Source organism: Trachurus trachurus, assembly GCF_905171665.1.
Source record: "Trachurus trachurus genome assembly, chromosome: 17".
Taxonomy (NCBI): domain Eukaryota; kingdom Metazoa; phylum Chordata; class Actinopteri; order Carangiformes; family Carangidae; genus Trachurus; species Trachurus trachurus.
Window position 1 is genome coordinate 34,794,203 of NC_139900.1, and position 14,202 is coordinate 34,808,404.

The 14,202-nt window shown below is 45.0% G+C and overlaps 1 protein-coding gene across 1 annotated transcript in view; it reads right to left on the minus strand.

The window, feature by feature from the left end:
- Positions 1-14,202, minus strand: part of zswim5 (zinc finger, SWIM-type containing 5) — a 70,850-nt gene that overhangs the window by 18,857 nt on the left and 37,791 nt on the right. The window contains exons 2-4 of the mRNA XM_083992209.1: positions 2,266-2,453; positions 1,534-1,702; positions 1-20 (exon numbers count right to left, since the gene is read on the minus strand). The exon at positions 1-20 is cut by the window's left edge and continues 129 nt beyond it. Coding sequence (XP_083848335.1) covers positions 1-20; positions 1,534-1,702; positions 2,266-2,453 — 377 coding nt within the window. The remainder of the gene's footprint in view (positions 21-1,533; positions 1,703-2,265; positions 2,454-14,202) is intronic.

Consider the following 14,202-nt stretch of genomic DNA (forward strand, 5'->3'; position numbering starts at 1 on the left):
TGCAGTTGGGTCCGGAGCGCCTGAGAATACACACACACACACACACACACACTTAATGACAGGTACACACAAATACTACACTAAAAGAAACATATTCAAACAGCAATGGAGCGCAAAAAGTGAACATGGCGGCACAGTTTCAGTCCAACATTAACATCCTTTTCACACCATCAAAGCTGCTGTAAACACAGTTGAGACTGTTTACGTATTCGCTCAGTCACCCTGTTCCTTCCTGTCCTCAATTCACACCCCAAGTTAAAAAAGAGAAATAAACGGAGGGTGACCATGGGAGATGGGGATTACTTTTAGACAGCCTCACTCACAGAAACCCAAGATACCGACATTTCATCCCAGATTTAATCCTCCAAAGCTGAGGGATGGTTAGAAATACCAGAGACAAGACAAACCAAATGAAATCACCAATTCTGAATTAATTTAAATCTCTGCTGATATCCGCTGCTCTCATACCTATTTGTTTTAACATTAAACTTTAAGTGCACCTGTGTGGCACAAGCTCTTTTCATGCTTAATCATAAACAGGGAATATGAGGCCAACTTTATTTTTTCTTTTCCTCTGCACCGAGTGTGTGTGTGTGTGTGTGTGAGTGTGCGTTTGCGTCGGAGTAATACTACAGGGAAATGCAGATACGCTCTACAGGGGGAAGCTGCTTTGATCTAGCAGGAAGTGAGCTGAGGAAAGCCCAGAGATGTGTTTCCAACTGGCTGGGAGTGCGCTGCAGCAAACAGCCGCATTCCTCCATCAAAGACGGCCTCGCTCCTGCATCGACTGAACTTCAACCCCCATGATCCCCCTTGTCAAACACCAGAGAGGAAGCGCGGCGCGGGGCTTCCTGCACGGCAGAGCTGGAGAATGTCAACATTTAGCGAGGAGGATGAAATAGAGGAACAGATAAAGAGTTTTGTTTGGTGAAAGGATGTGTGTCGCCCTCCCCTCATCAACGCCTGCTGGAGTTGCGTCCTCTTTTCTCTTTTCATCTCGGTGCTTTCTCTGGCACTTTCATCTCTCCGGTCCTCTCCCGTCTCCTCTCTTCCATTTTCCCCCCCGAGTGCCGTCTCTTCCTCTCGGTGTCCACTTCCTTTCCCACTCATCTGCCTCTACCTTCTGCCGCTGCACCCATTTCATCATTCCGACTTCCTTTTTTTCCCCCTCTGCCTTCTTCAACCACTGGAAGGAGGTGGTGACTTGAGCGTGGGGAACTGAGGAATCAAACGAGCCATTTGAAGCCCGGCCTCGCTGCTTCACCAGGGTAATCAGGCGCTCTGACGTAGGACAGCTCGTAGGCGACCGTCGTCGTGCAGCATGTTTCAAGTCTGGGAGCTTTCAAGTCCGGCCTGTTGCTGTGAAGATATCGCTGCAGAGGGACGGACGGCGTCTCCACACAGCGAGGACATTTCAAGAATTAGGGAAAAGCTTCCCGTTGACCTCTGTGAGTTTATTACAGTAGATTCAACCGTGCTTCTTCACTTGAAACCAAAATAAAAACATGTGTTGAACATAAGCTGCCCTCTCACCATGGACCTGGTTGATCTCCGAGTTGGAGGAGAGGATCTCGTCGGCCAGTTTCTGAGCGGTGGGCAGCACCTCGGTGTGGTGGGCCGTTATCAGATACTGGACCAACTTCTGCAGCTGGTCTCTGTTCATCTGGAACAGCGTCTCTGAGATGGGCAGGCGCAGCTTTACCTGCATCAGACACACACACACACACACACACACACATATATATATAAATGTTGTTGTGTTGAAATGCCAGCTTTCTGCCCTGCAGCTTGGAAACAGGGGAGGAATTCCTATATGTTCTTTCAGGACAAACAGATGCAAATAGATCTATGTAAGCAACGCTGTGATCAAACACAAACTTTATAAACCCTTTGAAACCTTAAAACATTTATTTGTTCAGGTGGCGGTTCATTTATTTACAGACTCGACAGCGCAGTCTTTGTCTGCATGCTATAAATTCTCAGCACATCTCAAACCACGGTGATGAGAGCGCTGCTAGAGAAGATCTCTGAATCAGAGGCTCATGAAAAGTTTGTCATTCTGTTCTTCAGGAATAAAACTAAATGTATCAAACCAGATGAAAAAATGTCACTATTTTATATATAAATTTAATTTGCACTGTATTTCCTCATTTATTTCATGATTTCACTTGTTATTTATGAGTGATTATGGCTGGACAAACAACTATCACTGGAAATAAATTACAAACAAACAAGTGCATAAAGAACCTAGATAGTGGTTCTTACCTGTTCAGGCTTGCGAATGCGGTAAAGGGACAGCGCCACCACATGTGCGCAGTAGAAAATGTCCCTGTTTCCGCAGCCACAGGTGACCGAGGTGATCTTGCAGCGGTCGAAGCTGATGGCCACCTTGTGGGTGACCTCCGGCTCCGACGGCGTGGCAGGTTCAGTTACTGTGCCACTGAGGTGAAACCCTGAGAAGACACAAGGAAGAATGAGCTGTCATTAGTTTCATCATAAGAGGCAGTGTAATATGAACATAAGACTATAAAAGACGTGTTTTTTTGCTGCAGAAGTCATTAATAAAACCAAATCCGTGACATTTAGTGGGCATTAAGACAGAACAGAATCTGCTTTCACCACGCAAACACACAACTCCTTTGTTGTAGCTTCTGCCTGTGTGTTACTACCACGGAACAGAAGCGTCGGGGCAGAAGAGAAGCAGCATCTGTGGTAATCTGAGCCTCTTTCAAACGTACAGAGTGAACCTTCGCTACAAAAACACACATTCTGACGAGACGTCTCCAACGGGGCACCGTGCCATCTGATACTCTCTCCTTATGTCTCTCTGCATTTGTGTGTTTGCAGTGAAAAATGAGGTTGCTAGGTGTTTTCATTTCCTGCCCACACACTCCATCCCCCTCCTCCCTCCCTCCCTCCCTCCGGGATAGTAAGGGTAGTTAATTGATTAAATAGATTTGCTTTAACTCCGCTTTGCATAGTTAATCTTTACAGCCCTCACTCACCAGGCTATTTGCTGTTGGCAACTGTGAGGCTGTAGTTGAGCATCTGTGGCTGACCACTGTTTGTTTTTTTTTGCAGTACATCGGGCATCATTGGCTCTTGTTGGCCCTCGCATGCGGCCTCCTGGCACGCTGACGTGGCTGGATGGATACTGAACACTAACTACTGAGTCATTGTTCCCGCTTGTTTTTTAACAGAGAGTTCAAATGGAACGAACGTCCTTCTGTTGATGTTTTCTCTTGTGAGTCGGGGTCCAGGGACTTTAGACGGAAGCAAGTGAACATGATAAACCGATCTAATCTAGCCTTGGTGACATACTGAGACAACTGGTTGAGTTCTCCTAAGGGAGTCGTGGCATTGCTCTAATGCCAAAATCTATATTCCAATCTCCTAATGGAAATTATTAACCAAAAAAAAGGAAAGAAAAAAGGTACTGCAGCTCCTTAGTTAAGCTTTAATCAAAGTACAAGTTGGATTAAGAAAATGTAAAAGACTCATCTATGGAGTACCTCAAGGCTCTATCCTAAAGCCTCTTCTATTCTGTGTCCACAAGCTTCAACTTTACAGTAATAAATAACCCTGTGTGTTATTACCCACAGTACCACAGAGTCCTTGTCTGTTAAAAACTAGATTCACATACATCAGCTTTTATTAGACTGATGAAAACATGAAGAGCAAATGAAGACCTTCAGTTACAATGAGCCTGCACGGCCCAGATCTCTCAATAAATAGTGTGCAGCAAAAAGCAGAACCAGAGGGAGGAAAAAGGTAAAGGTGGAACAAAAAGCAGAGTGAGTGAAGGAACGGTGAGAGAAGAAACGGGGGATAAAGAGGACGAGATATGAGGAGAAATGTGAGAGGAGAATAGAGGAGGGGAGTGTGTATCTGCTCTGTCCTGTCGTCTCACAGTGACAGGTCAATTATTTATGAGGTGTGTGTGTGTGTGTGTGTCTCTCTCTTTCTGTGTGTACACATTGGATTACTGTATCTCGCCAAAACCATAGCAACCCCACTGCTGATTTCACAGCTAGAAAGACAGGAGGGGGGGGGGACATAAAGGGAGGATGAGCAAGCTAACTGGAAGGCAATGATACGACTATTTTGGGGCCAATCTGGAAAAAAAAAAAAGTAGCTACAATTCTAAACTTCTGACAAACCAACAAACAACAGTGCAACCACACATTGACACACATGAACAATTAAATCCTTGGTAGGGGGAAAGAATGGCGGAGCAGCCTGTTAAAACTATCTCCTGGGTAAAATCCCACAGCAGGTTTTCCCACAACAAATGTTGTGAGCACAGACTCGCAAGGAGGACGCACACATAAATACTCACACAAACACACTCAAATCAGGTCCAATCAACTGTAAACTGCTTTCACACATACACAAAAGATGAAGCTGGGGGCGATAACACAACCTGCCTCCCTGGCTGATGGCACACAAGGCCGGGAACACTGACTGTTCGGACCCAAAAAAAAAAGGTAAAATATAAAAATATGATCAATAAACTTCAGTTATGATGATAAAAAATACAAATATACAAATCCCAGTTTTTCTGATGGTATAAAGTCCATACTTCAAACTTCAGAGGACCGACTGGACACGAGTGCTTTCTTATCCCCTTATTTAACATCTGCGCACCTGACTGTGTGAAGCTTTGTGGGATTATACATGATGATACAGAGATGACTGTGGATCAGACCGCATCAGATCTACTTATTTGGCCAAAAACCACGAGTTATTTTCACAACAGTCGTTTTATCCTCTGTATCTAACATGAACAGTGGCAGGATTCAAGTTTTAGTGAATCCAATGACACTACTGTCTTTCAATGAGATGTGTTTGTAGTAAAGTAGAGGACACAAGCTAAAAAAAATGGAAGGAAAAGGCTTGAAACTCGGCTCAACTTCGGCCACCAGCACACACACACACACACACCGAGTCGGCCAAACCTAAATATCAAGTGCATTGATATTTAGAGAGGGAAAGTAAATGTGTTTGTTAAAGTTTCTGCAGAATATTTTGCCCAAACTGACACACATTCGTCTAAGCTGTGATAACGTTCCAGGAAGGTGCAGCGTTGCCAGTTTGAGATGCCGTGGCGTGCAGTGTTATTTGTGTCATGGATTTACTACACTTGCGTTTCATTTCCTCACAAATACCTGTAGTAGCAGATCTGTTCCGATGCATCCTCCTCCTCCTCCTCCTCCTCCTCCTCCTCCTCCTCCTCCTCCTCCTCCTCCTACAGTCGGCTATTTCTGGTCTGAACTTCCCCACCGACGTACCACCACATACCAACAACCATATGAAACACCGCTGACTGATGCACTGACCGACATACTGACAGACTGACCTGGGCTGGGCTGGTCCCCCCGCCCCCCTCCCCCCCTCCCTCGGTGTCAACCTACCAAAACGTGTTGATCGATTTCCCAAATGCGATCGACTGACTGGCACGAACTGCCCACTCAGCCGAACAGGGGCATCTGACCCTGACAGGAGGGATGAGCGAGACACAGACTGCAGAGGGAGAAGGAGAGGCTGATGCATCTGCCAGTGAGAGACATAAAGAGTCCTCCAAATTGTTGAAATCTCTCCCTCCCACTGAGTCCGCCTGTCCAACCAATCTTTTTTTTTTTTGTCTGGCAGCACATGGTAATATCATAAATGTCAAAAAAATGGGCTTTCCATTCCCTCTCTCTGTCTCTATAATGGATATACCTTTAGAAACAATTTACAATAACCACTGCTTAGTGTAAGTGAGTCCAAATTTGATCTTCTAGTTGCGAAATCATCGCAGCAGAGGGCAAAATATCAGGCGAAAATGGAGGAGAGTGGATTTCTTAAAAGCATCGAGGGGACATTTGAGAGCTATCTTCCCTCATAGCTGACTAAATAAGCTCCTGTCAGTCATTAGTCATCCCTGCACTTCCAGGCAGCGTTTCTGATGAGTGTAAAAGTTTGGATGGCAGATGACATTCAGCATTCAATCTTTCCCACAGCTGGGAGTGCTGGTTTCCCTTCTTGGCTTCGGACCTAGCAGCCCCCACCCTCCTCTCTCACCGCCTGTGTCTGTTAAGTTAAAGCCTATTGTTGCTCAGGCCACAGGGATGAATGTGACGGTGACACTGCTGCTCTTTTCACTTTCAATCAAGTCTTAAAATGGCTCAGACACAGTTCACAGCCCGTATGTCTGGCACCCCTCCCCTTTTTCTTTTGCCAGATTCATGCATAAAACCTGCAGCGATCCGGCGTTAAATTATGTGGATAAGTTAGCAGTTTTTGGAATCTCAATCAAGTCTCTTCACACACACACACAAGGCCATTCCCCATGGAGTCTCATGTGACAGGATATTAGGTACAACAACGCGTCTCTCGTTTCTTCGTTAAAGAAACAATGTGATATTTTAGCTGAGACACTTTGAAAACTAATGTTTGAAGTAAAGATCCAAAAGAACACAGCATAAATTAGCATAGCAACTAGTTCACATGTTTCCCCTGTTACAAATTCAAAGAAAAAAAATTGGTACACTGCATGACATTGGCAACACTGGATTCTTAGACTAAATCCATCCATGTTTCTAAGCCTCTAGACAGGCAGCCGGTAATAAAAAGCAACATTAACTAACAATACCAATAGAAGAGGACCTGGTATAGAACCCTGAGCTACTCCACGGCCGCCTACATTTCTTTCTCCCATTCATAAACTTGAATCCCTTGTAAAAGCTTCAGTGTGAAACTGTACTCTTTGTCTTTTTTAATGGTGCTCTCATCTATCTTTGTTGTGTGCGTGTGTGTGTGTGTGTGTGTGTGTGTGTGTGTGTGTGTGTGTGTGTGTGTGTGTGTGTGTGTGTGTGTGTGTGTGTGTGTGTGTGCGTGTGTGTGTGTGTGTGTGCGTGTGTGTGTGCAAAGGCTGAGGGAGACAGTGTGTCTTCAGCAGATGGGGATGCAATGACACTTGATAAAGAAGATTCTGCATCAGACAGTCTGCAAGCACAAGCACACACACACACACACACACACACACACACACACACACACACACACACACACACACACACACACACACACACACACACACACACACACACACACACACACACACACACACACACACACACACACACACACACACACACACACAAGCACTGCGTACAAAACGACCTTTTCAGAGCCTGTCTGCTTTTGTTCTTAATGCCACAGTGAGTATAAAGACAAAACGATGCAAACTAGTCGCTGATATTCACAGTAGATAATATATCACTAATCTCTCTTTCTCTCTCTCTCTCTCACACACACACACACACGCACACATTCACACACTTCATGCATCCCTGCTATGGCTCTGGTTCAGCAAAACAGATGAATTTCTAACAAAGGTGAATTAGGACTGTGATGTGTGTAAACTGGGAGTGTTGCCAAGTACAATGATCTGTCCTAATCCTTAGGGAAAGTCACGTGTGCATGTGTGTGTGTGTGTTGTCTTTTTGTCTGTTGTGATGCAGATATATACTTGCCCAGAAGACCTATGTGCATGGTCTTCAACAGAGTGTGTGTGTCTGTGTGGTTATCAACAACCACACTTTCACTGAGCTACATATAAAGTTGAGTTGTGCGACTTTGAACCACAGCTACAACAACAGACCTGATTCTCATTCTGCAGTAGAAGAGTAAACACAATGAGCTGCAGTTTCTCCAACAGTCTTGTCAAATGATTTTGCATGTGGATTTGTTTTTAATCTGGATTATTTGCATTTCAGTCAAAATGTACGGTAGCACATGTGGGTAAGACTTCACACAACATACAACTACAACTATAGGTGTCTGACTAGGTGACATGCAAGTGAAGAAGTAATAAATAGAGAAGAAAAGATGACAGGAGGCCATTAAACATTGTTTTATTGTTGTTTAAGGACCTCCACACACACACACACACACACACACACATATATACATACATTCACTTCGCCATGCCTCCCTCCCTCCCTGTTGTACACCATCTGTCACTCGATTGCAACCCCACCCACACAGAAGCCAGGCAGCCAATCAGAAGGCAGAGCGCTCCCCACGCTCATAGGCCATTAACCCCTAATCAGCTGGGGAGATGGAGCTGGGCGGTGAGCCAGAGTGTGCGTACACACACACACACACACACAAACACACAAATAGACCACAGTCTTATTCACCCACCGCCTCACCACAGGCCCCGAGACGGACAGGCAGACTAACCCCGCCCACCTCTCAAGTGGATTTTAAAGTTCAGGAAGAAAATCTTTGAATCCATTCTTCCACCTTCCCCAACGTGCTGTGCCCACGCTGCTCACATTTTGCCAAAAGCCACTCCCTCCTTCTGCCACCCACACTGGATCGCTGCATCCCCTGTTTGGTGAGGTGCTATAGATTGGCGTCCAATTAAAGGGAAACCCAACATGTCTATAGGTCTTCTTTCTAAAGATATTCTCTCATCAGGTGTTTTGACGATAGCAGTGGAGAGAAAGTTGCTCCTAAATCTCCCTCCCGTCACCTGTTCAAACCAACAGTCGATGTCGACACAACCCAACAACCCACAGTTGAGGGTGGACATGTAACATTGTTAGTTTCTATCATGAAATAAGGCTGCAAGTAAGGAGGAAGCTGCAGCTTTTAGAAATAAAATCTATATTCCGCCGACAGTCGTGGAGTCTGGTGGTAATTAGTCTGCAGTGAGTCAACCTGAACCCACAAAGCACAGAATGGAAAATATATCCTGATCACAAGTGAGTAAGAGCAATTATTGAATTAGGAATTTGAGTGATATCATAAACCATAGATAAATCTGTTTCTCTTTACATTATTACCGTAGTCTGAAATATATATATCTACACATATACATACAGTATATACTCAGCCAGGCTCGTTGAGTTCACTGGCAAACACAGTAGGTAGGTTGATGATCATTTTCATCATGTATCTTGTTGCCTTTGGTTTAATTTTGACTTAATTATGACTGAACACACTTTACTCAGCCACACACAAACTCTCAGGTTCTCTCTCTGAACGCCTCCCTCGCTCCGTCAGCGACATGTTGCTATTTACTTTGATCAAGAAACTCATCTTCAGCAGAAATATATTCACCAATCTGACTGGCCCTTTCCAAAAGTAGCCGAGGACTCGTCCTCCTCCTCCAGCAGCCAACACATCCCTCGCAGCCCGCGGCCCTTCCCATCTTCCATCTGTTCTGACAGCTCCAAGGTTAACACACCACCCCCCCCCCCCCCCCCCCCGCTCGCTCCCATTCACACACACAAGACACCCACATGGCCCTGTATTCAATCAGCCATCTATCTCTGCACAGCACACACACACATGCACACACACACACACACACACACACACACACACACACACACACACACACACACACACACACACAGTGCACTGCCTCTTCTCCTCCCCTCTACCTATCCATCCATCCATCCATCCATCACTCACCCGTCCATCCTTCCGTCCCTCCCTCCTGCAGTGTTTGCTGATGCGATAACAGTTGATTGATTCATTTGTGATTTCCCAGCAGCCCTGTCCCAAACTCACACACACATACACATAAACACACACGCGCGCACACACACACAGACAAATCCTTGCTAACCGCCGGGACTCATTTGTCATGATTACATTGAATTGATTCCCTGATTTGCTCCATTCTGTTGCGACAGGGGAGGAGAGAACTAGCAGACAGGGAGTGGAGGGGGAGAAAGAGGAAGAACGAGAAAAATGGGAGAGAAAGGTTTAATCAAGTCGCTTTCAGCTGATGTGTCACTGTAGAAACAAGAAATACTGCAGATCTCACAGAGCTGAAATCAGCAAAAGGATGACATTTCAGCCCCAAGTTCCCAACCTGATTGAGCAGAGGGCAGCGAGAAAGAAAGAAAGAAAAAAGAAAGGAGAAAAATGGAGGAGGACCTCCAGAGGGAGAGGAGGGGGGGGCGCTTGACGTGAACAAGATTACTCTGAAAAGAAGTTCGGCAAAAACGCTTGTGAGCGGGGGAAAGGGAGGGAGAAAGACTGATCAAAACCATCATAAAGAGGAAGAGCGCAAAAGATAAATCTTTTAAGACCTGCTTTTGCCGTGCGTGCACACACACGCACACACACACAGGTATCTTGCTTTGGATAAAAGCTGTGGGGATGAATGGATGGAGGGAGGAATGGCATCTTTTGGTTGACGATGTCTGAAATTCAATCAAGGGCTTCATTCATCTAATCTGAAAGCAAACTATACAACCTGAAAGCCAAAGTGGTCCAATTCAACATTTGCATACATTCTGCTGTTAATGGAGAGTCACTGGTCGATTCATGCCATTGTGAACATGTGCAACACTAGAATGAAGGTTACCTGGAGAGGAGAAAAGGCATAAATGCTGCTTTCAGCTTTGCAGGCGGGGGAAAAAAAGCACCAAACACCTGAGAGCGCTGAAAAGCAGTTCGTGCTAGCACACAAACACGAAAAATAAATTATATGGAATACAAAGATGAGGTGAAGCAGAGTAAGGCCCTGGTGCGTGTAGTCCTTTCTCCAGTATGTGTGAACCCTGTTCATCCGAGGCTAAATTAGAGATAAGAAGGCCGTGTGTTTTTGTTCCGGCCCGTTGTTTGCTCTGTTTTTAGTGTAGAGGCATTATTGTGCCGCGGCCTTGTCTGGCTGCACTTACAAAGAGATGAGCAAAAGCAATTTATCAAGCTGTAAACGCACAAGAGACAGATTCATGTCACTCCCCTGCAAGTGATAAAACCTACATTCACAGTCTGGCTAGAAAAGTTGGACTTCCAGATGGCACAGTGGTGGGAACGTGCTGCACAAGGTGCTACTATCAGAGATGTAAAGATTCAAAGCAGCAGCAGCAGCAGGGAGTTGACAGTTCAGTTTAACTTTATGCAAATGCACTACGGTGCACTGGGCTGCGACTAAACAGCACTTGTGATAATTCCCACTGAAAACGAATCCATAGAAGTGTCCTATCACCCAGTCAGAGTTGAATATGTAAATAAGATGTTCGACGCCAACCAGAGAGCAAATGTGCCTGAAGGCTACAAAACCAGCGAGACGCAACAAACCGGCTGCCTTTTAGTATCTGTACGTGTCAACAAGCTGACAAGTTATAGAATCAAAATGCATGCCAGGGTGCGATGTGCCATGTTTAATATGCATCAATGATGTTTTATCGTTACCAGGCAAGGCAACTACACAAAACCTGTAAGCTCTGGTGCTGAGCGTTAGCAGGTTACAGTGTAACAGCTAGCCAAAAGGCTCAATGAATAACAGATGGTTTAATATTAGCATGAACAGTTAGTAACTAATTAGCAAGAACGAAGAAAAAATGCAGTTTATGTGCACCTTGGTCAGTAATAGACACCTACAATAGCTTGTGAAATCTTTGCATTTAAGTTCACATTAGCATGAGACAACCAGTTAGCTTCTTGGCTTTTACATTTAAATGTTACATTAACCATGTGCCAGTATTAGCTTATCAGCTAACTTGACAGTGGGTAACTCATATGTGAAGTAAATTGTAAACAGTGGCCTTTTATCGTCAAGTGTAGTTAAATACATGCTAACGTCATCATGCAAAACTAGATTTTAGCAACTAGCTAACTATTTGTCAACTTCTCAGCCTTTCAGTAATAAAGCTGTATAATATAGGAAGGGAAAAAGTAAAGTTTTCTATAAGAAACGTTGGCTAGAAACCTCTGGGATATATATATATTTTTTTTTTTACTTTAGTGGAGGCTGGAGGGAGATTTCACTGTTATTGTTGTAGCCAGCAGTCGCCTCTAACTGGGACTAAAAGTGGGACAAGTGCAGAAGACAAATTGAAAATGACCCCCAAATGTCACCGTATTGCTACTTCTCCTCCTAACACACGCGCACACGCACACGCACACACGCACGCACGCACGCACGCACGCACGCACGCACACACACACACACACACACACACGTATATGTATAAGCATATGAAAGGAGCCGACAGCTGTGAAAGGTCACCGCACTGGATTTACCCTCCAATTACCAATACACCATCCTACCAAAGACATGCACACGGATATACTAGTTTACATATGCAACACCAATTTTTTACATCAAGTGTAACCACCCATACACACAAAAAACACACACACTCACACACACACACTCACACACTATCTGCTACATGCATATATCCTTCCCTGCAGCAAAACCATTCATCTGGAATCCATGTGTGTATCCTGGTTATCTTTAGGAGGATGGATCTCTGTGTGCATCTCTGTAAGCAAAGCATGCAACGTTAATGTGGTTATGCACACACACATGCACTTTCACACACATGGATTTCCTGCTTGTGTTTACGTATGCCAAGCCTGTTGTCTCCATCTCTCCCTCTGCTGCTCTTTTGTCTCTTCCTTCTCTGTCTCTCTCTCGCACTTTGCCCTTTTCCTAAACCAGCCGTGGCCTTAGCCATGGTTTTTGTTTAATATGGCGGCATGCAAAGCAAAAGGAACAACCATCTGCCATATGCATGCAGCCGCCGTCTTAGGAACAACAAGGGCCTGGCATCACAATGCCTCTTTAGTGTGTGTGTGCATGCATGCTGTGTGTGTTTGCTCTTCAAGCGCAGTCTGCAGGGCAAGATAAGTATGCATTTAAGAGGCTTATATTTCATTTCAGGAACTGAAGGAGACAAAATGGCTCCATTCTGAGTTGGCGGACACAACATAAGGAACGGCGAGGTAGCAACAAACACAGAAAAGAAAGAAAAAGCTCGCTCTGGCGCCGTTTGTGCACAAACACAAGAGGAAGGAGGCACAAAAGGCGAAGCATTTGTAGTTTGTGCACAAACACAATTGAGCACAAAAGCTGAACATTTGATATACAAATCCAGCTTTATTAATCTGTGGTTTTTGTTTATTGTGCAGCTAAAAAGCCGGTATCTGATGAAAGCAGGAAAAATCAATGTCTAAACACTGAACAAAAGTAACTTCAAGGACATTTCAGAATAAGTGAATATTGACCTAGGCCTGTCAAGCTGATGACATGCTCTCATGGAGGCTCTGAAGTAAGAAGTGCAGCAAAAAGAACATGAAATTAGCAAAAACACACACACACACTGTGAATAATTGAGCGTCTTTCTGATGTTCAATGTGGTGACTGAAAGTGGCTCAAGTTTGGCACATCAACACTATTCCATGGCGGCAGCCGGCGTGTTTCGGCTTTACTTCTTCTGACAAACACAAATGGGAAGAAATGAAACAGTCTCAGCTGCAGCGTTTACAGATCATTTTAGATGCTACATTTGCTGAAGGTGAATCACTGTTTGGATTGTGAGCGCGCGCCAGAGGGAAACCAAACACAGTGCTGGTGGTGGTGGTTTACTGGTTTAATGTGGTTGCCCCGTTAACCGCGGCAGAGAGGTTCATATTGAACAGAGAGGCAGAAATTTCACACGTGAACTCGGTTCAATCGCTGCTGCTGCTGCCGCCGGCAGATCTGGAAATAAACACGGGACTCTGCAGGTTCTGATTCTGCCTCCACACAAGATATTTTCTTCAGCTCTTTCTGGGAAATATTTTGTCTGACGCAAAAAGGTCGTGACATTTGTGGTTTTGTTGGACCGTGCGCGCCGTCTGAGTTTAGAAACCTTTTCCACCCCCTGATTACCCCCCACCCCTACAGAGCTGATCACCTGCACAATCATGCATGAAACATGAATAATGAAATATAATGAAAACAGCTTGGAAGCCAATATACAAGCTGACGATCCACACATGCCCTCTCTCTCTCTCTCGCACACACACACACACACACAATAGCTCTGCAAGGGTGAAACTCTCATTTATCCATTAGCTGAAAAGCAATCACAGATTTGCACAGACACGCACACACACACACACACACACACACACACACACACACACACACACACACACAGGGGGGTGGGGCGGGGGGGACTTCTGGTTGACTTCATCAAGCTCTCATCAAGCCAAGCCACCATATGGGGATGGGGCCCAAAACAGAGGGGGATTGGATTGTGTGTGTGTGTGTGTGTGTGTGTGTGTGTGTGTGTGTGTGTGTGTGTGTGTGTGTGTGTGTGTGTGTGTGTGTGTGTGTGTGTGTGTGTGTGTGTGTTACTGAGACACCCCCTCAAAATAAAAAGCAACAGCAACACAAAGGAAGCATGCATC